Below are 25759 nucleotides of genomic sequence, written 5' to 3'. Positions count from 1 at the left end.
CATCCAAAAAACATTGACTAGATGACATTTGATGACAACTTGACAATTATTCTACCCATTGCACAGCTGAGAAAAGTGAGGCCTGGTGAGTCAAAGTGGTGAGAGGACTATGCAAAGCATCACCTGTGTCTTAAGGGTAGTTTAGCAAAGAACTTGCTGAGTGTAGGCCAGAGTACTCTTATACTTCCCTTTTGCTTCGGAAATGCCAATGAAGTCTTCTTCTATCCGGCCTTCTGTGCTCTCTGTGGCCTCAGCATTTCAAAGTCTCTCTCCTTCACTGAGTTTTCCAAAAAGACAGTAACTTACAATATGTAGAATTCTGGAGTCTCAGGGGACCCAAGCAGTCACCTGTTGGTGATGATGTGATGACAGCAGTGACAAATACCATTTCTTTTGCACTCAGGGAATGCCAGGTGCCACTTTAGATGTTCACATGCATCCTCTTTATTCTTCACCATGCCCTCTGAAGTGGTGTTGTTATTATTTCCACTTGGCAGAGGCAGAAAGTTAAGAACATGGGTCTTTGGTATTAAGCAGTTTTCCGGGGGCCTCTCAGCTAACTGGTGACATGCTAGAAGCAAACATGTACAGTGCTTGCCAATATCTCAAGCTGAAGGTGGTGAACATTGTCCTTATGGCTCAAATATCCTGGGAGGATATTAATTAAACAAAATTAAATTAGCATTTCCTAAATCTAAAACTCCTCAAAGTGGAACTCCTACAATTCAAGGCCATAATGTGTTAGCACTGAAGATTGAGGGCCCCATTATTCATGAAAGTGGCCTTTAAAGAGTTTTGTGTAGATAGTGGAGGATGAGAATCCATTCTTGTCCCATAGCACCTCCAGTCATTTGCTTAGAATCAAGACTGTATATGTGTGTAGCAATAGTTTCACATCCACTTCCTCACTATCCTATTTAAGTTGTTAGCTGGTCACTATATAGAAAGCATTACTTCTCATCTGAAGCTTTACCTCATTTGCTATCACAAGTTATAGGAAAGAACACAATCTTTATGAAAAGGAGAGAAATGGGTTGTAGGATCCACTGCATTCTTTTTTGTAATGCACTCCCACCTTTGACCTCCCAGTGACTTTATTCTTGGGTATCCATCCATGCCTCCTCCCTTCACCTTTTCCAGGAACTATCAACATTCTCTCTTGTCATAAACAACACTGAAACTTTTGTCCATTTTTTTTTTTTTTTTTTTTTTTTTTTGGTTTTTCGAGACAAGGTTTCTCTGTGAAGCTTTGCATCTTTCCTGGAACTCACTCTGTAGACCAGGCTGGCCTCGAACTCACAGAGATCTGCCTGCCTCTGCCTCCCGAGTGCTAGGATTAAAGGCGTGTGCCACCACCACCACCACCACCACCACCACCACCACCACCACCACCACCCGGTACCTTTGTCCACTCTTGAAAACTTAATTTAAATTCCGCTCCTTCCATGTAACTTCAAAATCCCAGTTGTAATTGATATCCTCACCTCTTCTCTTAGCACAAATTTTATATGTTATAACAACTGTTCTACCTTGCATTTCACTATGGTTATTTTCACAGAATATTTCTCTTACCTCATGATAGAGACTATCATTGTGATCAGTACAGGGTCAAGCTCATATACTTAATGATGGAGGCATCCATACATGCTTGTCAAAAGTTTAATAAAATTAGTAAGCGAATTGAACCTAAATCCACTCCTGTCTCACCCTAAGTTGATGGAGGCTGCACACCTGAACATGACATTCTTACAGAACAAAAGGAAAATCAATGAAAAGAAATGTTGTCACTAGCACTAATTTGTTTGGCAAAAAGAATAGTTTATTAAAAAAAATAGAGCATTTATCCTGTATTTTCCCATAGAGCTAGCTTTTATTAATAAAATAATAATGATGATGGACTCATGTACTTGCTTCCCTAATGATTTGCCCCAAATCTACTCAAACTTGTCACAGATAAACATTTTTATTATCTTTTTTCACAATAATTTTGAGTCACTTCTAAGAAAAGTATATAGTGAAATAGTAATCTCATTGGTCCCTGAAAAGAATGAATCAGAATTAAAAGTTTATCCTGCGTTTGTGGAGGATAGAATGTAAGTAAACAAATCATTAACTCCTACACCATTGCTCCAAAGCTCCTAAAATCAGTTGTTTTATGGCAGCCACAGCAGCAGAGAATGAAGCCAGCCACTCAGTTCTCATCCACAGGAAGAACAAATCTGATTTGTCCTCCACCCACAGGGGCCTGGAAACACTCTTTTTTCAAATGTATAATTTGATGTAAAAAAAAAATCACAAACTAGGTATATTTTACATTATAAAATACATCTGCTTTTACACATAAAGACTAATGACAATAAAACATCCAAATAATGTTTGTGTTGATAAATACACATTTCTTTAAAGTAAGATCCCCATCTAAGTGTGTGTTTCTCACAGACTGAAGGAGACACAAAGATCAATGTATGCCTGTTGGAAGAAATGTGGTATCAGTGATGAAAATGACTGTAGCTCTATAAATGGGCCATTGATTAAGGAAGTCTAACTCCTAAAACAAGCCTACATTCAGTAGCTTGGCATACAGGGCTTTTGCTTGCATCACTGTCCAGAGCCCAGCAGTTGCGGGGCTCCACTCTGTGTCTGTTCAGAGACGCAGGCTCTTTCAGGGCATCTCTAGCTGCCATTGGCTTACAAATCTGGACATAGCTGGAAGTTCTTATAAAGTGAAGACTTTGATTTAGAATGAGAGGGAGGGCCTGTGGCTTGGTGAAGCAGTCCATGCACCTCTGTTTCTACCAAGCTCCCTGTCCTGTCAGAGCTGCTAGCCCATGAATCTGAGAATGGGGGCCCTAGTGCTGTAAACCTTGCATTAGATCTGTATGCAGAGGGAAGGAGAAGAGAGAACACTTGGGAGAGCTTGGGAGATGTCATTGCATCCACCCAGTTTCTCTTGAGTAGAACTCAGTTACGTGACCCCACATACCCTGCAAAGTAGACCTCCTTGTGAGCTCAGGAGGAGAAGGGTGCAGAGTCTGCGGAACACTCAGCAGAACCTACCTCACTAGGCAGGTTTCCCAGGGCTGCTGAGAAATTAGCAAGCACAGATGGTCTCTAGGCAAGATGCCTGTGAGCTCTTGTGGTACAGTCCATCTACACTCACTTCTCATTGAAAAGATCCCATTTAAATACCTTTAGAAGGAAGTGTGTCCCTATCCCCCCCATTATACATGAAGAAATGTCGTCTTTATGGTGTCGACTGTTTATAGGTGAGCATTGCTCTGTCAGGCTGTATACTTCTTGTCATCTTTATTTCTCTTGGCTGTTGCTATTATATATACATGCTCAGCTTTTACTTGGGCTGTGACAGCAAGGTTCCCACAGCCATCACTCCCAAGCAAAACAGATGAAGGTGTATGATGGGCCAGATGGAAAGTACTTAATTTTCTGGCCATCCATGGCTCTTTGCTTAGAATGAGAAATCACCCTCTGGATTTCGAGTTTCCACAGTCGATATCTGTCATGGAGTGGTAATGGTAAGAGTGCCCTGTAAAGCTGCCTTGGGGCTTCTTTTTCTGTTTGTCCCATAAATGTGCTCTGTATTTGTCTGGAACAAAATTGACATTCAGGGAGTCAGGTGGAAAATTGGTTTGTGAGAATTATGGGCACAAATGCCATCAACAATCTTAAGGTATCCAACCTCACCAAGTGCTCAGTCTTCAGTGGCCACTTTAAAAAACTGAAATGTATTTGCCCACCTTCCTGTCAGTGTGGCTGTTATTTATTGACTGCTATTTGCACACTCTTCCCTGTGGAGGAGAAAGAATAGTACCTGCCCCAGCACCATTTGCTCTGCCGTGGTCCAAACACAAAATCTGAATATAAAGGGACGGGCCACAATGAGATAGAGCAAGTGAGATAACAGCTTGGAGGAGGAGCAGAGGTAGAGGACCATTTCCACTTACCAGGCAGCTGGAAACAGCCACCGTGGCTAGGTGACAAGTCTCTCCGATTTATGAATTACCTAGGCTGGTGCAGATTTGCTATCCTTCCAGGTGGGAGGAGGAGAGTCAGTGAAACACTCCGATCACTGGTTTTTAGGAATTTATGACTGTCTTAATGTACTCTGATGATATCACAGCAAGCTACCCGAGAACCGGAGTCTGCACCACTGCCTGAGGGTTGCAAGCCTGCTGCGTTCTAGTTCCTAAGCAAATGGGCTCTGAAGGCTGGTTGTTCCTAGCTGTCTGAGCACCTTATTAATCCTCAGTGCATGTGGGCTGGGTAAGAGTGTGAAGCTGGGTTTCAAGACCTGTGGATAGCATTTGATTTAATGACTGGGCAAGTGAGTAGTGACTGGATTTGGTGCCTTGAGAATCTGATGGCACCCTAGTCCTGACCCTGGCTGGACAGCATATCTTCATAGTTTAGGGCCTCACTGTAGTAGAATTTGACCACAGGTGGCATACAAAGTCTGGAGAGATGGAGCATAAGACTAAAGCAATGGGTCTAGAAGGACACCAGACCTCATTTTTCCAAGTAGCAGCTGCCTCTGGAGCATCAGTCACTCCCGCTGAGCAAGACTCACAGCTCTATGCTAGTTCTCCATGCACCCTTTGCTCACCCTACAGGCCTCCTCCTACTTTTGTGTGTAGTGATGATCAAGTTCTGCACACTGTACCCCTCCTCCTGGAGCTGAAGTTTAGGGGTGGGTGTATCCTCTGACAGGTTCTCGATGTCCTGTGTTCCCTCTGTCTCTGCAATGGGGTCGCAGTAAGAGCCAACCAGAATCTGATCTGTGACAACCTACTACCCCGGAGGAACCTGCTCCTGCAGACACGGCTAATTAATGATGTCACCAGGTAGGGTCACTACTGTCGTTCCAGATGCCAAGTGTGTCTCTAGGTAGGAAAGAGGACTTTGTGGAAGCTCAAGCAAGAAAGACCAGACCAAGCATAGGTACACTTTGTATGACTAGGACAATGTCCTCTAGCTCCTTTAGGGGAGTTTTGCAAAATTATCCTTAAAGTAGCTAAGAATGGAAGATAAATACATTCTAATGACTGAAGTTTTATTTTAAAAATGAATACACCTTTAATATTCCTTTATGATAAGTTTATGTTTTTATGCACCATTTTTCTAAAACATTTTAATATAATGTATGTCCTACATTGTTACTATAATTGCTTACATTCAAGGACACATGGGCATTTACCCTGTGAGGGTCAAGATAGACCCAACCAAACCTCCAACCTACCTGGTCCCTACATGTGGCCACATGTAACTCATGTGAGCTCACTGAACCAGGCAGGCCTTACTTTCTTCTTACATTTTCCACTAGGTTCACAGTAGTAAGGGAAAAAATTTCCTCCCAAAGTACAAAGCAACACACAGACCTCGCCACCACCCAGATCTTCCATCTTAACAGACATCTTAATACAACCTGAGTTATATGTGTCTGTCTCCAATAGAACATCCCCAAGCCCAGGAAAAGTCTCTTTTCAAGTATAACCCAAACATTCAGAAGTCTAAATTGTCTGTCCCACACTCTTAAGTTGTCTGTCCCATACTCTTTAAGTTGTCTGTCCCACACTTTTTTTCAACCTCAACAAGATTGGATAATAGTGACTTCCTACTGCCTTTAAGTATTAATTACACTCAGGGATTGTACTTAAACCTGTGTACCAGAGGATGGAGGTCATATAAATGATTTCGCCTTCTTACAGAAAGATACAAAGGTTGGTGGTCATACAACCCTTATACCATTTACAGCATTGTTGCACATGGTTGGCATTCCATAGATGTGTTGCCTTGAATTGAATATTTAAAAGGCCACCTTTATATTTTATAAGAAGTTACTGCTGTCACCAGCACGCCCACTAAGAGCTTGGACAATTGCTGAAGACTGTACAGTAACAAAATGAAATGATTAAAGTGCTCTGACTTAGGTTTAACTGTGCCAATGCCTTCTCTTGGGTCTGGTTCAATTTGTTCTGTTAGTTGTTTGCTCTCTGCAGAAGCAGCCTGTCCCATGTTTAATTTCAGTATCCGGCCGAACATTTTCCTGGGAGTTGCTGAAGGCTCGCCACAGTACAAGAAGTGGTACTTTGAATTAATTATCGACCAGGTGGACCCTTTCCTCACAGCAGAGCCCACACACCTGCGAGTGGGCTGGGCCTCCTCAGGCTATGCCCCATACCCTGGAGGTGGAGAAGGGTGGGGAGGCAATGGTGTTGGTGATGACCTATACTCCTATGGCTTTGATGGACTTCATCTTTGGTCAGGTGAGTACCTTGTGAAGGCTTCCATTTACCATTCTATTGTTGCAAATAACTGAGCCTCATAGTGTTCACTTTGAGTTACAATGATAGAACTGCTTAAATCCCATGAGATTGTTTGGTGGGAAGAGCAACAGGTTTAAACAAGCTTCATTTATAGCTTTAGTCTGAGAGTTTCTCACTATGTCACCCAATACAGATCACTTAACTTAAGCTCACTGTTACAATTTAACTGTAAAATGCTCCTCACAGGCTCATATGTTTGAATAGTTGGTCACCAGCTGGTGGCACTTTTTTGAGAAATTATGGTACTGTTAGGAGGTAGCACCTAGATGGAGAAAGTAGGTCATTGGGGTCATACCTTGAGGTTTAGAGTCAAGCCCAATCTCTGTCCTCTCTCCAGTTTCTGGTTCACTGGTATCTCAGCAAGCATCGGCCATTCATTCCCATTTGCACAGATCTACCCATCACCATGCTTCCCCTGCTAAGATAGCTATAAACAAACTTAAGTCCTTCCTTTCTGTCTTGTAGATATTTGATCACAGCAGTAAGAAAAGTATCTAATACACTTAGAGTCTATATCTGTCAGTCTTTATTGCAAATAGGGTTGTTAGGGTTTTATGAATAAGCACATAGACAATACTCAGATTTATTTAGTGGACAGTAAGCTACCTGCTTTAATGTCATAATGACCTTTAAGGTAGCAAATACTGAACTCATGCTACAGATACAGAGACTGATGCACTAAGACTCTAAGAAATGTATTCAGTCATCCTGGGAAGTCTCCTGATCTGATTGTGTCATGAAGGCCATGATGTCAACACTGCTTGCTGCTTCATGTTATGGTTGTTAGCATCTGTAGATTAGTGTTAATCTCAAAAATAATTCAGATTTTTTTTAAAAAGATAAATACTGATGTTTTTCCCATACATATGCATGGCCCATGAGTGTGAAGGGATGTATTGTTTCTACCTGGATGAAAAATGCAAGGCTATGTTTTTCACCCTTAACAAATACCACACCTCTCCTGCTTATTATCCAAAGCATGCATTGTCTGTATTTCTTTAAGAACTGCAGTTGGAGATAATGTGTGCCTGATAAAAATGCCTCACAGAAGCACAGTGTGGAATACTTCTTACAGAGGAGCCATGATGCACAGTCTTCCTTAATTTCAATATGAGAGAAATGTTTCTTTGCAAGATGAAACTACATACTGAATTTTCTTGTGTAACAGAGAACTGCATACCCATCACATTCTCCTCCTTCCCTTCAACCAGTGGTTCTCAACCTCCCTAATGCTATGACCCTTTGATACAGTTCCTCAAGACACCCAACCATAAAATTGTTTTCATTGTTACGTCATAACTGTAACTTTGCTGTTATAATCATAATGTATCTGTTTTCAATGGTCTTAGGCAACCCCTGTGAAAAGGTCATCTGACCCCTTCCCAGAGGGGTCATGGCCCACATTTTGAGAATCACTATTTTAGACAATACCCTAACTAATAATCAGTGTTATCTGAGATTCTGATGGCATGATTCTTGGAGTAATCTTAATTTTTTTTTAGTTGTTAAGATGAAGTTTCTCGTTATTTTTCTGCTGTTTTGCATGCAGTTTAAAGCTTTTAAGACTATTGTAAATATACTCATTTGTACATTTTTTATGTATCCTGGACCATTGAGAGGAGTGGAGAGGATACAAAAGTCTACTCATGTTCTGTGTGCTCCAAAAATATTGAAAAAATGGCAGGAGGGAGAAGTAAGCAGAAGGAAATTTGTCTTTCGCTCTAGCCCCCAACTCACTTTCCCTAGTTTCTTCACAGAAGATGTTTCTTCCTTTCCTGATTCTCCAAGGCCCACTGTGGAATCACTGAGTCTAAGGGTGCACAGTAGGAGCCTTTAGCTTAGGTTATCACCACATGATCTACACTATTTCTGTGAATGGGAAGTGACTGATGACTGTGAATGGAAACTGAAGGATGCTCACACACATCAGCAACTCCTGAGATGGCTGAGATGGCAGGATGAAGTCTGTGAGAGACTGAATGAGCTTCACTTGTGGAGCCATTTCCACACTGGCTACTAATAGCCACCATCTCATCACCCCAAGTCTCTGTGCTCAATGGAAACCAGATCATACATACCTGCAGAGAACTCTGCCGAGAGACTAAGAAAACACGAATCACAGCTACCCAATGGATGAAGCATATTGGACTCTTGTCTCAAGACAAATGAGTCATTCTCAAAGGAAAAACTTCACTTCATCCTTCTCCCTGCTGTAGCAGTAAACTTAGGCACTTAGGAGACTCTTGTGTCTATTTATAGACACTTGGGAATGAATTCTTCAGTGAGTCCAGAGGCAAAGAAACTAACCACTGTATATCAAAAAGAGCCACACTCGTGCATTTCAGGACCTTGGACATCATAATTGTGCATCGTTCCGTAGTTGCTCCTGTCCAGCTCATCCTTTGTCCCATTTTGTGTGTCCTATGAGGGCAAGCAAGCTAGTTGATCCAGGGCCACACTTGTCATCTCTAGCAGTGGCTCTGTTTTGTTGAAGAAGTGAGAGGATAGCTTTACAAACTGTTATTGTAAGTTTAAGCATTACACGAGCTTCTTGATATAATGCTGTAGAGATGTGTTCAAGGGTCTCGATCCCTTGTTCTCTACCATCAGGAGAGATGTAGAGAAGACAGTGTCTATGAGATTTACACTTTTCTGTAGCATGAATCTTGAAAAGTTCTTATTAATAAGATCAAACCTGAGGCCAGTTATTGGGGTGAAATGCTGGAAGGTCAGAGAAGCAGAATAATCCACAGCTAACCTCACCTGGCCAACTTCTCCGCTGGTCTTGTTTCCTCAGACTGGAAGCTTCTGTGTCCTCATCCCAATGGCTCTCAGGTGAACTGCTGCTAGAAGCCTGAAAGCTTAACCAGCCAAATGCTTAACCAGCCAAATGCTTCTAGTTCCTGGTCCTCACTCCTTATATACCTTTCTGCCTTCTACCATCACTCTCTGGGATTAAAGGATCGCTTTCTGGGATTAAAGGCATGAGTCACCATGCTTGGCTGTATCCTTGAACACATGGATTTCTGCCTAGCTCTGCCTCCTAAGTGCTGGGATTAAAGGCATGTGCTACCACTGCCTATCTTCTATGTTTAATATTGTGGCTGTTCTGTCTCTGACCCCAGATAAGTTTATTAGGGTCACAATATTTTGGGGAACACACTACCACCACACTTTTCATCCTCACTCACTGAAACCCAAAGCTTCCTTAAGTCCAGGCTACATCCTGGCTTCTCAAGCTCTGCCCAGGAACATCTATCTTGTGGGAGGCATTCCAGGTAAATATATCACCTTGTACTTCAGCTAAAGAAATAAGGTATCTGTTAATGACACCCACCAGGACTGCAGGGAATTTGGGGCATCTGAGGAAAGGGTAATTACCTGATGAATAAATGGCATGGAAATAACACTCAGCTTATATAGGAGAGGATGGAAGATGATTAGGGAGAGATACTGGAAACTGGTCGTGACAAATTTTCTTCTTTTTCTTGAGATTTAAGTTTCTAGGTCGATTAACTTTATAGTTATCTGTGTCAATAAATTAAGCCGCTGACTCGAACCAATCTGTACATATTTATTAAGGAACAATCAATGTAGTAATTTGGAAGAATTGCTATACTAACATTTTATCAGTGAGAAAGGTCAAGGGGGGGGGGAATAGCATGGCTTTGCCAGGCACCCAATTGTTGATTGGGAGAGGGCACTTGGCAAATTGCTTACTTTGTAGAGACTGTTTCTTTAATTAATTAGAATAAGATATAAAGTTGGGCTGAGTGGCACATGCCTAGAAATTAAGCCATTAAGAATGCTGACAGAGCCGGGCAGTGGTGGCACATGCTTTTAATCCCAGCACTCAGGAGGCAGAGCCAGCAGATCTCTGGGAGTTCAAGGCCAACCTGATTTACAAAGTGAGATCCAGAACAGGCACCAAAACTACACAGAAAAACCCTGTCTCAAAAACAAATAAATAAACAAACAAACAAAAAAAGAATGCTGAGGGAAAAGGCTCATTTGAACTCAGGAATAAAACATAGCTGGACTACATTTTGAAAGTGATAGTTGCTAGGGAAGGGCATTTTCTTCAATGGACACTGGGTATATCAACCACTAAGAGGGGTGGCTTCTTATCTCTCAGTGCCACATAGAACTCACGGAGGACTTGAAGAACAGGGAAAAGTAGACAACAGAATCACAGCTCAACATTTCAAGTTTCATTGTTATAATAGGTTTAAGAAGTTGACGATCCCAGTGAATTGTGTGTTTATCTATCAAGGTTCTGGATGCTTTTACAGTTAACTGCCCAAAATCATATTTCAGATGTTTGCTGGTTCCCAAAAGTCACAGATATGTTGGAAATTGTTCATCAAGGATATTTTCCGGAAGCTAAAATAATGTAAAAGGAAACGTTTTATTGGTAACAACTATTTCAATGGGAAAATCAGAACTCAAGAGCAAGACAAACATAGCATGTTTTTCTGAGTTTTCATATCATAAATTCCTTTCAAAGTAGACTTGAGTGAAAAAGAGAACAGATTATTGGACTGGGAATGTCTACACTCCACAGCGAACTAAAGGGAGTCAGTCATTTTCACCTGGAAAAACTGGCAAGATGCCAACACCATCTACACGCCACACTCTGCTCAGTTTTGTTTCATGTTTAAATAATTTTGACTGTAGGTTTCCTACTGCAGTTATCTAGAGTCAGTAAAGTGTTGAAATTATAAAATCAGAGTCCAAGGCCTCCCCACATGAATTAGAGATCACCACTGCTGACTGGATCTGCAGTGTAGATACCCAAGTTCCGAGTTCTGTCTGGCTTCATTACCCCAACCCCACATCCCCTGCCTCCCTCTCATCAGGCCTCACACCTCAGCTTCAACTCTTTATTTCCCATTTATCTAGTATCCTGTTTGCTCTCCAAGTCTCTGTGTCTCCCATGTTTGCAGACAGACAGACTTAGCATCTTCCTCTACCTCTGGCAGATATGGGCCTTCATTCCAATATTTATCCTATTGTTGTAACTTTTATTTGAATATCCACTCCCCACCCGGAGACTGTGAACTTCTTAAGAGCACAGAATGGGCCTTCTGCCTTTGATTTCCAGCCCTAGAGATAGCGGCTGGCACAGGGAGAACTTCCTTGTTGGATGTAATAGAGGGAAGGGGGCTTAGACATGGTTTTTTTCAATCACCTAACTTAGTTAGAGGATGTATTTATTTTTAAATTAAAAATACAATAATTTCACTGTTTTTTAAATCAACCATTAAGTTTTTAATCTATTATTAAAATAGCAGTAGCCATCAAAAACATTGAATGCTTCTAAATTGGGATTAGAAATATTACCAAATATGTATGTACAAAATTTTTAAATAGCACATATCCACCAAGAGTAGTCTATTTTAGGTTACCTTTTATGATGCATTCTGAAGCAATTAAAATCTAGCTTTTAATATATCTACTATTATGCCATAAGTTATAATATGATTTATCAAAAAAAGTCCAAGCAGGCTTACTCATCCTGAGTTGGATACACTCTGTATAATGTGTGTGTGCACATGAGAATTAGTCTGTTTTAATGAAAGCTTTTTTTTTTAAGATTATTTGACAATTTCATAGATGTTTATATAGAATTTTGGTCGTTGTCATGCCCCCATTACCCGCTCTCACATCCATCTGATACCCCTTTCTCTTTTGCTGGAAACTTTCTTCTTCCTAATAAGTCCCTTCCTACCTGGATGACTTTTTTTTTTCTTTTCTTTTTTTTTTGCCATTGAGTTTAATTAGGGTTGTTCGCTTAAGCATGTGCTGGGGGTTATTTACTGAAACATTGGCAACCTGTCATTGTCTAGACCTTTGAAGAAAATTATATCCCCACTCCTTAACTTCCCATAATCCCTCAGTGTGAGGTGGGGCTTCATCAGCCCTCCCCCACGCATGATGAAATGTTGACGGGTCCAATCCCATGTAAGTCATGTGTAGGCATCCACAACCACCATAAGCTCATTAGCGGTCAGCCTTGTTATGTCCAGAGGACTCTGTTTCATACCACTCCTCTCCAACCTCAGCCTCCCATATCCTTTATGATCCTCTGGGTGATGTTCCCTGAGTCTTGCAGGGGCCTTGACATAGATGTCCTGTTTAAGGCCAAGCATGCCCAAAGTCACCCACTGCATTGTGGAGTTACGTTTTCCTTTTACTTACTTTTCTATATTGGTTAATGTTTATAATGAACGTGTATTAATTGTACAATTAAGAAACAAGATGTCTTTATCTTGTTCCTGAAACCCCATATTAGTTTCCAGCTTCTGCCTGTCTGCTCCTTTATTCCCAGGAGAAACATAAACAGGAGAGGAGGATAGGTAGGATCATGACGATAATAACACAGAAAAACAAGGTATTTTCTCACTACTTAGGGTCAGAAGTGTTCGATCATTTTATGGGGAAGATACAGGAAAACATTTTGAAAGCGCTAATACAGATTTAAATGACAATGTGTTTGCCTCCTTGTCTGAAGTAAGAAAGCTATTTAAAGCAGGCAGACCTTGTTGTGTGGTTCCCTGGCTAGTGGAGATGCAGTCTTCTCTGCTGGCTTCCCACACAATGCCCACATCTTTCTGAGAAAGCAGAAGTGAGCCAGGCCTTCTCTTACCTGTGACTAAACATTTACACCCCTACCTCCAAGGACCTCCACTCAGTAGAAGCCATCTGTCCCTTCCTTGCAGCCCCAGGGTAATCTGAGCACATGCCTAGTAGACTCACTCCTCACCATTTTTATTCTTAGTAGTTTTAGGACTTCCTCTGAGACTTGGCTCGTGTCAAGCATGGTGCCTATCCACTCACCAGCTTACAAAATAATTTCCTCTCTCTTATCTCACACAGTAAGGAATTGCATTTCCACTGCAGTAGCATATTCTGAACCCTTCTTAAATTGCATACTTGTCACATTTCCCCATCTCCAGTAGTAGCCTCTAAGTATGTCTGCCTACCTGATGCTTGCCTCCAGGGTTCCACAGTTTTATTCCTGTCCTTTGCACACCAGGCCGGATACCCCAGAGCTGTGGCCTCCATCAACCAGCATCTGCTGAAGTCAGATGATGTGGTGAGCTGCTGCCTTGACCTTGGAGTACCCAGCATTTCTTTCCGAATCAATGGGCAACCTGTGCAGGGGATGTTTGAGAATTTCAACACAGATGGACTCTTCTTCCCTGTGATGAGCTTTTCAGCTGGTGTCAAGTAAGTGATGGCTGCAGTTTCCTGGAAAATAGCTATGACCCCACCTTAAAACTTCCCTGTCACCCTTGTGAGCTGAGGAACCAACAATTTCTTTTACGGTTTCGTCTCAAAAGCCAAATTGCTCGCAAGAAAGTAATGACAAAAGGGCAAGAGGCAACCCAACTCATTCCTTCCACCTACTTGCTGCATAGGTTCCTCCTGCAGGGGCTGTGCTACAGACTCCTAACTGTATGAGAAATCCAAGGAACAAATCAGTAGTTACAAGAACAATACATGCTCATTATGAAAACCTTGAAAGAAAAAATTACAAATACACAGTAAAAGTCGCTTTCTCTTTCTTTCTTTCTTTCTTTCTTTCTTTCTTTCTTTCTTTCTTTCTTTCTTTTTTGTTTATTTTGTTTTGTATTTCTAGACAGGGTTTCTCTGTGTAGCCCTAACTGTCCTAGAACTCACAGTGCAGCCCAGGCTGGCCTCGAACTCATAGAGATCCACCTCCTTCTGCCTCCCGAGTGCTGGGATTATGGGTGTGTGCCACCACCACTTGGCTCATCTTCTATTCCAGTGCTTAGCTATAATCACTGTTAATATTTTGTTTTATTCATCTTTTTGCTACAAATGAGGGTATACTTTCTAAATTGCAGTCACTGCAAATGTGAAGTATAATTTTTCACTCAGAAATAAGTAATGAGCCTTTTCCTGACTCATTAGCTACCCTCAAAATTATTTTTATGGTCACATAATCTCTCTTTATTTCACTGCCTCATAATATAGCCATTACTTTAGTGTTATGTTTTCATGCCAATTCTACTTCTATTGTTACAAATAGCATTGTTACAGACATACCTGCGTGTAACTCTTGTTCTGCATTGCCGTTTTCTTCCTCTCAGAAGAAAGAGGAAATATATCTTAAGATTCAAAATTTATAATGATGTGGCCAAATTGATTTTTAGAAAAAATTGCATGAACTATTAGGAGCTTCTTATCAATAATTGCAAAATCTACATTTCTTTGAAAACCACAACCTTGTTCAGGATACATTTTGCATCAAATCTAACCTGAACTCAGGTTGTAGCAAAGCTGTCATCAATAGAAATTCAACTGGTTTTCAATCTTTGACAGCATAATTCCTATGAATGTGTGTATGTTTAACTGCAGAGATATTAGTATGTCTGAATACTGGATACTGTTTCTCCTCTGGCTAGTGGTTCTGTTTGAGATGTGTGCATGCTACACAGAATCTCTTTCTTTTTTTGAATGTTTATGCATTCCAAATCCCCAATTATATCTCTAGAGATTCCAGATAAAATATCTGGGCTTGTGATATCATTTAAATATTTGTAGAGCCGAGAAAGTAGTTCAGTTATGCACAAAAAAACTTGTATTCACTCCCAAGGACACATATAAAACTAAGCTAAAGGATTGCATGCACTGTGATATTGGTGCTGAGAGGGGGAGATAAGCAGATCCCTGTGGATCGCTGGACCAGGCATCCCAGCATACTTGGCAAATTCAAAGCCATTAAGAGACCTTGTCTCAAAAAGAGGCAAATGGTGCCTAAGGAACAGCATCTGTGGTTGTTCTCTAGCCTCCACATACATGTACACACACATGAGTACATAAACACATATAAAAAAAGCAACATATGAGAATGCCCAATTGATTGAATCCACACTAATTTTATCGTTGCTGGTTATTTTTTATTTTACCAATTTGAAATTATAAAGCACATTTTTCTGTTTCTTTCTCCACCTAGTATTTTTGCTGGTTTTATGTTCCTAGCCTTTCTTATATTAATTTTGGATGGTTTTATTGTTAATCAAGTTATATTTAAGGCTGCTGATCTGTTTTCTATAGCTTCAATGTTTTTTCCAAGTTATGATTTACCTTTATGGTTAATTTTTTATCCTATCTCCCCCTTTTAATGTAATATAAGTCAAAATCATAAGAACCCAAAATAGCACCACTCGAAGATGATAATGTTATGTTTTACATATAGATAGTTTGCATTGATTTGGGGATGTACTGTGCATGCTGTTTTCCTATATCTCACTGCTTACGATCGTATTCACAGTTCTGCCCCTCTCTTTCCTTGTATCATATAAATGCTGTTTTAACTCTCTTAGCCTTGTTATACATTTAGATGTCTGTAAGTCAAGACCCCACAATAAGCCTGTTTCCAAAATTGTCTCAGCCATTCCACTCTCCAGCTCTGTATTTTAAAGAGCTCATAACTGACTGAGCAGGACATAGGAGTTACAGTTACAATCACTCTTGTATCCATGGATGCCATCGAACAGTGCAGCGGGAGCAGGGTATGACAACAGGAGCCACAGAGGAGTAAGAAGCAGGCACTGCAAAGCCCCAGGGTAGGATTTGCAGAATGTCACCATAGGCATAGGCTTTAGCACTTCATGAAGTGCTGAACAAAGCCAGACAAGTTCATATATCTTCCGAAGGGAGATAAGAATGGATTAGAGCAAAGTCCCTGTGGCAGTCAGGAGGAACCAAGTGTGAGTCACAGCGCACAGCTCCCCAGCTCCGTTCCCTAGGAGCAGAGACACTAATGCAGCACAGCCACATTAGGGTCATCGTGTTGGCCCAGAATCTTCTCTGGAGAAGCAGGTGACCCTGAATGATCAGTGCCTAGAACCACATTTGTCTGGATAGCTTATGGCCTCACTTTTCTATCCTCACCATCTTCCCCTTTCTGTTCTGTTTTGACCAGTGCCACTCACTGACTTTAGATTATTTTCACAGAGAGAGAGAGAGAGAGAAAGGGGAAGCACTTCTTAAGATCTCATTTGTTAAAACTATTTAGATGTTTAAAAATATACATTTTATTAATATTTAATTTAACACATTTTAATAAACATTTTTTAAAATATTTTATTGTTTGAAAATTTAATTTATGTATATAATGTGTTTTGATTATAACCCCATTACCTCCCCTCCAGCTCCTCCTGTGTTCCTCCGCCACTATCCTTCCTAGGTGTATGTATTATGTTTTAAAATGTACCGAGTCCATTTAGTACACTGCCTATATGTGCATGAAGTGTAGAGTCATTACTGAAGCATGGGGAGCCTTCCAAAAGCCATGTTCTTAAAGAAAACACACTCTCTCTTTCCCAGCAGCCATCAGTTACCAATAGCTCCTCAGCTAGAAATTGGACTTTGCCACACACACCCCCATCTTGCTCAAGTATTGTACAGTGAGTCACAGCCGCTGTGGTGCAATAGTACTGTCCTATCTAAGCAGACTGTCTCACTGAAGTCACCTCTCACCTTTGACTCCTATAATCTTTCCACAGCCCCTTCCACCGTGATCCTTGAGCATTTGGAAGAAGAGGGGTTGTGATATAAATAGATGTCCCCTGTGTAAATTCAAATTTTCAAAGAGACCGTCTTCTCCGATCTGCTGCAATTGATTGTCTTTCTGAGTAGTTTGCATTCAGAGAAAACTACATCTGCTTTTGCAAAATGAGTAGTAATTATTTGTATGTGTGTGTGTGTGTGCTTGTATGACATATGTGTTCATGGGTATGTGAATGTGAGAGCATGCTTGACACAGTGTACCCAGGTCAGAGGACATCCTCGGGTGTTGTATCAGTCCTCACCTTTCACCTTGTTTGAGACAGCTTCTCTCTTGTTTTTTGCTGCTGTTTGCATCAGGTTAGCTAGCCTACAAGCTTTACTGATTCCCCCGTGTTCTTGTTCTGTCTCCCAGTTGGAATTAAAGATGCTTGTGCTACTACAACAGCTTTTAGTGGGTGCTGGGGATCTGAACTCAGGTCATCATCAGGCTTGCTCACTTCACACTTCACTTACTGAGCCGTCTCCTAGTTTGGCAATTCTTAGTCATTATTTCATCCATTCATACTCCTTCAAAGTAATGAGATAGGATTTCCATGTCTGTGATTTGTATTTGCTCTGAGTGGACCTTGCTTTGGAATCCTCTCTTGACTGAGAACTTCAGAGCAGGTAAAGACATAGGTGACTGAATGCCATCCTTATTTAGAAGACATTGCTGGCATTTCATCTCTATGTCAGTAGATCACATAGCCCTCGGAGCACACAGTTAACAGAGAAGTAAAGTTACAGGATAAACAGTGAGCTGTTCTCTGAGAGAATTTGACAAGTTTGAAGAGTCTAGATGTGCTAGTTTTAAGAGTCAACAGCTTAGATCTGGGGGCTTTTGCTCATAGCAACTGGACATATGGCATGCTTAAGAGCAGTTTGGGTGCCTTGATGTCACCTGATACCTGACCCTGAAAACACAGTCAGCACTGGGCAATTTCTGTCACTGGGTCTCATGACAGGATATGGTCACAGAGAGGTAGAAACACTATCCCCACATACGTGTTTCTGAAATGCATCATCAGATGGCATCTTTGCTCCAGGTTATTGCTGGTCTTATATTGGAGAGCAGTCAACTGGCTCTTTTCAATTATGAGTGAATGGCTTCAATAAACCAACACTTTTACATCAACTTGAGAAATATATTTTGGTGCTAAAACATGTCACTTCCTGTACTGATCTAGTTTAGTTATGCAAAGAAAGGCCAGGATATTAACTCTAGGCTAATTAAGATATCTTACTGAAAATAAGCATGCTCAATATATATTTTTTTAATTTTTAAATTACCATTTTACACCATATTTTAAAACATGTGCTTGATTTTATGGCAGTTCTCCAAGAGAGAAGTAAGTTAGCATGCCCACCTAGGAAGAGAGTCTTATTTCCCAACACAGGATCCTTCAGAATTGTTTCTCATACTCATTTTTAATTTGTATGTAGTTTCTAAATTAGATTTCTCTTCTGTAATCTCATTACCTTCCACTCAGTGATCTTTAATGAGGTCATACTCTTGAATTTTTAAATTATTATTTGTATCAGTGCAAACTATGTTGTTAATTACACCTGATTAGGATGTCCCTGCCAGCAATCATGGAAGAGCAAAGGGCACAAAGAACAAAAATCTTTTTTCAATTAGATTTACCCCTGGCGAAGTCAAAGGCAGCATGAATAATTACTGACAAAATTCACAAATCAATATGTGCTCCCTTCCCTAACTGTTATGAATGTACTGCTCCAGTTTACTCTCACTGTGGCCTGTTTGTAGGTAGTGTTACTAGTGCCGTAATGTGGTGGTGACAACCCTATTCAACACAGAGTGGAAGATGAGCATATGTACCTTGGAGCCCATCCAAAATTTCCAGTTATTTTGATGCCAGGAAGCTTTTGTTAAAGACGACATCACCCTTGCCCCTCACCTGGAAATAGTACAGGGCATGAATCACCAAGATGGCCTTAAACAAAAGGCCAGAGTAGATAGTAAATTTGGGGTGCTCTTTTTGTTCTTAAAAATAGTTGAGCTTTTTACTGTAGTAAAATATATTTTACAGCTATATGCTCCCCTATAGACATATTTAATCATCTTATGTAACTGTTACCAGCCTTTTCTAATTAATAAAAAAAAATCCAAAAACAGTTGGTGCCTGTAGCTGCTGTTTGTTTCCATCGATATCCACCAGACTTGGCTAAAATTCAGGTAACCGACAGCTTAGCTATTTCCAGCTTGCTGTGGTCAATGCTGTGGAAATTATTGCTGAGATAAATATATTGCTGCAGAGGAACAAGATGAGTGCTGGCTGGATTGCCCTGGGCTTCACCACATGTAAGCCAGTAAGAAATATGAATGTGAGAATGTCCATAACTCGGATTATTCTCCATTCTTAGCATTGCAGACTAAAGATGCAATTATGAATCATGAGATGTGAATTAAACTCAGGTCAGCAAAAGCCTGCTAACAATCCCCTCTTAAACCGTATACTCTTCTTCTTTGGACCACTACCCCAGGCCTCCCAGAGGGATTAAATAGCACCTGCAAGATTGAAATGTCTGGAAAGATTAGAACACCTCCATGCCTGCTAGACAGCTGGGGATGATGACAGCGTAGCATGATGAAGAGAAAACTGGGCATCATTTTTTATCGTGGCAAAACTTTGTCTTCATTTTTAGTGTTTTTATTCATGAATCAGTCTTTTAAATCTGACAAGAGGTATCCTCATTGCTTCTGCAAATTAGCAGTCAGAAATCTCCAAGATGAAATTATAAATGCTACCAGAGCTTTTCAGTGTCATTTCCCTTTGCTTTCAAATTTTGACAAGCAAATAAAACTTCCCCCTACACATCCCAATATTTTTTATTTCCAGGACACTATGACTGAAACACTTGCTTATCTCTGAGATAAAGAAATCTTTATCTTTGTAAACTTTATGAAGAAAAAAATCTTCCTCATGTCTGAGTTCCAGGAAGAACCTCAGAAGATGGAACCAGGTGCTTTAGTGGAAGAGATTAGATTGACTAATGAGTGTGTGTGTGTGTGTGTGTGTGTGTGTGTGTGTGTGTGTGTGTGTGTACACGCACAAACATCGTTTTAAATTTAGGCTCCTAATGTAAGAGAAAGATCATTTAATATTTTTTCTGAGTCTGGTTTATTTCACTTAACATAGTGATTTCTACTTGTATCTACTTTCTTGGAAAGTCATGACTTTTTTTTTCTTTATGACTGCTTAAAATACCATTGTGTATATATACCACATTTTCCTTAACCAACCACTTCCTGGCTGTTTTGAATAGTGTAACAATGAATGCAGAAGTTCAAGTATTTCTGTGGTAAGTTGACTTCCAGTCAGATAGATAGATGGATAGATGGATAGATGGATAGATATAGAGAGATAGAGAGATATAGATATAGATATCTCCACTATTTTGAGTGCTTTGAGCAACCTCCACACTCACTCTATTGTGGCTACAAAGGTTCCATTCCCACTAGCAGTGAATAAGGGTTCATCTTTCCCCACATCCTCACCAGAAATCCTTTTCTTTCTTTTTATTTCTTATTAGTCATTCTTACTGGAATGACGTGGGATGTCAAAGCAGTCTAAATTCCTATGAAATTGTTTTTTAAAATCTGTAGGGGGAAATCTGAGGATAAAGAACAACTCATCCTAATGAGCACAATTCTTGAATTCTCTGCTTTACGCTTGGTAGAAGCTGAGAAATTTGATAGAAACTGGAGGGCAGGAAAAAGCACCTAGAGAAAAAGAAATTTATTTTTCAATTTTATGTTCTCAGTTGTGAATGATGAAGAGTTATTTTTTATTAAGGTCAAGATTAAGTGTCCAATACAGAATTTATTGAGAAAAACAGGCAGGTACATGTAATTTCAATTTCTACCCCTGGAAATCCATGCTCTAGACTTCTGACCCTGAATGAGTTTTTAGGTGGATACTATAGCTTTTTATGGTTCCTGTTAGGAATAAAAATACTGAGGTCCGTGATTTAAAACCTTCAACCTTTTGATTATAAAATAGAGTTGTAGCGAGTCAAAAGTCAAAAGCTCACCCAATTCAGCCCTGCAGTGAGAGTTCAGGTTAGTCTCCCAGGGAACTGCTCCCTACACAGTAAGCCAGCTCCTGTTTCAGATCTCTCTAGAGTTGAGTCCAGAGATATCTATCTAGGAATTGTCACGAACTATAGAATTGGTACAGTGGTCATGTGGCACTGTACCACTGGGTGGCATTCAGTACAACTGCTATTTCTCTCACTACTGAAGCCGGTTTGTAGATTTCTTAGTGAGCTGCATGCTGGACCCTTCTTCCATGATCTTTGGCATAGCCATACCCCATGATTCCCTTCATTTCCTCACACTTCCAGTCCACCTCCCCCAGCCTGGGCTTCTGGCCACTGCTCAGCCATCCACCTTTCTGGACAGAGGTCCTTGGATGAAGGATGATGGCATGCTCTTTTGTGGAGTCTGTATTTGTCCTTCCAGTGGAAAGGATTTGGTATCACTCTGATCAAAAGGGTAGATATCTGCTACACAGCTGTATCTTGCTCACTACTCTTTACCCCACCAAACCTGTTTCTGAGAAGTTCCCATCAGGCACCTTCAGATGGATGGACAAACTCCTCCTTCCTTTGCAGCTCTCTCTGAGAAGATCTTTTCCCTCCTCAGTCTGGAGACAGATGTGATCTGAATCTGATAGAACTATCTTCACAGTTGTTTTGCCATAATCTGCAGAGTTGACCCAGTATTTCTCTCTAGAGTATAAAGATACTGGGATTCTGAATTATGGATTTATAAGTCTGCCTTTGAGCCTTTTCAAAACTTAGAGACCACACATTAATATTGTGCTTCAGTCTAGGGGTATATTCAGTGAGAATACTTGCATTGGCATGCACAAGATTATGGGTTCAATCTCTATTGCTATAATAATAAATAATTATTCAATAGTTAAAGTGGGTTTGGGACATTATATTTCCCTCTAACTGTTCTACTCAAACTTAACATGTTATCACATGTCATTTTTTTTAACTCAATCTGGATCCACTGGGACAGATACAGTCCCATCCTCAAGTATTGGAGGCTGTTTTTTGGATCCCTTCCCGCAAACTCTGTCAGGTTGTTCCTGGGCATGAGAGAAGGACTGACAGCTGGAGGGTATGTCTTGGGCCAGTGCCTATTCAGTTCCACCTGCTGGGATGCAGGGGCTCTCATCCAGCAAGACTTCAGAAGCAGTACACAACCTTGTCTTCTGCCCAGTGAAGCACAGCATACGATGTCAAAAGATAAGTGCCTCAGTAAGCAATAAGCACTCCTTTCTGCCTGTGTTAATTTTTCATTTTACAATTCTTGTGGCCATTGTAGGAAATACAATTTATAGCCAAATTATTACTCTCGTTTTAATAACGAGACATAAAACCAGAAAGCATTGTTCTCTTTAAATGCTACACAGAAGCCGACCAATCTTGATTTGTTATCTTTCCAGTGTATTTTAAAACACAAGAAAAATTTCAAAAACCAAACTTAACTGTGCTTATGAATAATTAAGTCTAGCTAGCTATCTAGAAATCCACAGAATAGACCATTTATGTGTTCCTGTAATCGACAGAGTAGCAAGTACCAACGCTCTTGCCTCATGAGCTCTCAGTCCATTGAACTTCAGGGTTCCTGAGTGGTTAAAGAGCAGCAGGTAACTTCCTTTTCCATTTCTCCACTCAGACCAATCCACTTCTATCCTATACTTCCAGCATGTCAATAACACAATCCATTAGATTCAACTTAACTTGGAAATTCTCAACAAATACATTTGTGGTTTAGTCATTATTTCCAGAATGTTCACTAAATTAGTAACACTACAGCCTAATGACTCAATTTCATTTTAACGTCATTGCTCATATTCTTTATACACAAAAATCATTCCCTATTGCATAACACTTTGTGTAGGCACACTCCCAGGGACAATTGTGGTTCTAATTCTATACCATTGTTGTTTAGTGCTTTTAAATAGGGAAGTGGGAGGCTCTGTGAGATTTCTATAATTAATTTTAAAACAGCATTTTATAAAAGGCCATTTCAATAATGTGTTCTTATTGGAAAGGGAAAAAAACTTAACATTTCTCACTTGGAGGGATTTTTATTTTCCAGATTCATAATTAGGATATTTCTACAATTGCAGTTACGCAGACAACACAGAGACTTTCTTACATGGCTCCCCTCCCAGAATGCTCCAATTAAAGGAAGTGATGCCTAGTGCAAAATGTCCTGCCGTGAAAGCTTTGCTTAATCATAACCTTCCTCCACTTATGTCAACCCCTCCACACATCCACCCAACACACCAGCAATTCCTACCAGTTCTAATGCCAAAACAAAACTGGCATCTGGCTGTTTAGATCACCTTGGCCCAACCTACCTGCCTTTTTCTATGACTATTTCAAGACCTTACTAATTGGTCCCCAGACCTATCTACATAGGAGTGCTAGAAGAATACTGTATTTCCTCACTTTAAACTCCAAGAGCAATTTCCCACCTAGAATAAAGCCAAACTCCTTGCCAGGGCATACAGACTGCCTTAGGCAACCCTGTCCTCATGTTTCTTCTTCCATTCCTCAGGTAGATAGTGTCCTCACCCATAGCACTACCTAAGTACTTCCTACCTCAGGGCCTTTGCACATGTCCCTCTCCTGAGACTCTCTTCCTCCACATCTTCAGCTTATTAACTTCTCCACAAAGAGTCCTTTCTTGATGCCATCTCTAGAAGCCACCTCCTTTTCTGAGTTATTTCACATATCCCTGCAATGAGATGCCCCCTCATTGGAAATTAAGCTTATTTACCTGCTTGAAAACCTGCTTTTGTTATACTAGGAACACTGGATATTTGTTTATAACTGAATCCCCAGTGCAAAGTCAGGTGTGGTGTAGGCTCAGCCATTGTTTTTTTTTTGTTTTGTTTTTTTGTTTTTTTGATGGAAGAATGGAAGTAGTGAGTGAATATCAAGTGCCAACACTGAGTTTATATTGATTTTTTTTTCCTGTGAGATTATCATTGAGCTGCCAAGGACTGTATGTATTAATATGTTTTTAATTACCTAAAACTGTGGTCTGTTTCCTTTATTCTATGTAATTAAAGTTGATTTGTGAAAGGTACATTTCCTACTGAACTAGGATAATATGAAGTGCCACTGTCAAATGATGTGTTTACCTTTTCCTCTTTGCAGAAAACTTTGGCATTTACCATAACCTAACTTCTACTTATAGACAACTGAAATTCATCCAGAATGCTAGATGAGGACCAAACCCAGGGCCTTGGCACTTGCTAGGCAAACGCTCTACCACTGAGCTAAGCCTTTCTCCTTCTCTGGGGGATGAGAATGGGTTGGACCAAGGTGGTACCAGCAGCCAGAGGCCTAGCTTTAATTTAGAATTGGTACTGTCGGGAACTGCTATTAGATCAAGCAGTTGTGTGTGGAAGGGAATAGAGTGTGTGGATCAAGGTTGTGATTTAGAAGTTGGATGGACCATGGTGTCAGGCCTGAATGCCAACAGAGCAATGGTGCCCCTTAAGAAGGCAATGACATCCCAGGTACCAAATGCCCTTTTACCCTCCCACACCACCACCTACTACTGTCCTCATATGGCTGCTCTAGGAACTGCAGCCTCTTCTGGACTGAAAATTCTAGTATTGCGTATTTTGCCTGAACATTCAGCATTTACTATTTTATCTATATAATTTTACTGTATTTTCTTTAACCAGCCTATGGGTAATTTACTTCAAGTAAAGACACATTTCCATGGTGAAGTTTCAATGGGATTTTTATAGAGAAGAATCTTGCTATGTTCCCAATATTGAGGTAATATCTACTGTAATTACCTACTTCAGTAATAATAAACACCAAGTGACTTAAGAATAATAAAACTTTTAAGAACATGTCACTGACGTTCACTTTAGCATGGTGCCTAGACACTCAGTTCTGTCATTGTCTACAGACGTGAGGATATTTGCTGTGCTGAATCTGAATTCAATGAGTTCCCAACAGTATGGTTTTGAATGCGGATACAACCTTTAATATTCACTTATTTGAAATAGGATGCTTTTTGACCTCTTTCTTCTGCTTCTTGAAACGACAGAGTACGTTTCCTGATGGGTGGTCGGCATGGAGAATTTAAGTTCCTGCCTCCCTCTGGCTATGCCCCTTGCTATGAAGCCTTACTTCCAAAAGAGAAGATGAGATTGGAGCCTGTCAAAGAGTATAAACGTGATGCTGATGGTGTTAGGGATCTGTTGGGTACCACTCAGTTCCTCTCCCAAGCCTCTTTCATCCCTTGCCCCATAGACACCAGTCAGGTAAGTCCAAATTGTAAATGACAGGCAATCTCAATGAACATATTGAGAGTGTGCCCCACATAAGGCACTGTACTCTTTAAAGGATACAGATAAATATCCAATATTCTTTGAGAATTCATATCCAAGTTGAATATATAAGTAACAAATAAGTTATTTTTTAAAGGTCAGATATAATAAATGCAGAATGAACAGTATGCATGTCCTTTAGGGTAGGATGTTTGTAAGAGTCTGTGAGAACAGATGAAATTCCATCTGGACCTTTATGAAGCATAAATGGAAGGGGGCACTGGGCAGTGATGTAACAGCATAGGAAGAGTTGATATAACAGCAATGGAATGAATAAGGGCTGGGAGTAGAAACATAGAGGAGGGACAGGTGCTAATGTCAGGTCTCACATGGATGGACAGTTGTGAGAAGGAAGAACAGGGAGACAGCAAGTTGGAAATAAAACAGAGAGGGTATAGTGTGGACTCCGTAGGAGTGGTTGGCAAATAG

At 40.5% G+C, this 25759-nt stretch overlaps 1 protein-coding gene across 1 annotated transcript in view; it reads left to right on the top strand.

The window, feature by feature from the left end:
* Ryr3 (ryanodine receptor 3) overlaps nucleotides 1–25759 on the top strand; it is a gene marked incomplete at its 5' end in the record, with an annotated part of 626824 nt that overhangs the window by 186554 nt on the left and 414511 nt on the right. Inside the window, 4 exon segments of the mRNA XM_037205092.1 lie at nucleotides 4726–4859; nucleotides 6043–6292; nucleotides 13381–13574; nucleotides 25048–25264. Coding sequence (XP_037060987.1) covers nucleotides 4726–4859; nucleotides 6043–6292; nucleotides 13381–13574; nucleotides 25048–25264 — 795 coding nt within the window.

Source organism: Peromyscus leucopus, chromosome 4 (genome assembly GCF_004664715.2).
Source record: "Peromyscus leucopus breed LL Stock chromosome 4, UCI_PerLeu_2.1, whole genome shotgun sequence".
Lineage (NCBI taxonomy): Eukaryota > Metazoa > Chordata > Mammalia > Rodentia > Cricetidae > Peromyscus > Peromyscus leucopus.
This window is presented reverse-complemented; position numbering and strand designations above follow the sequence as displayed.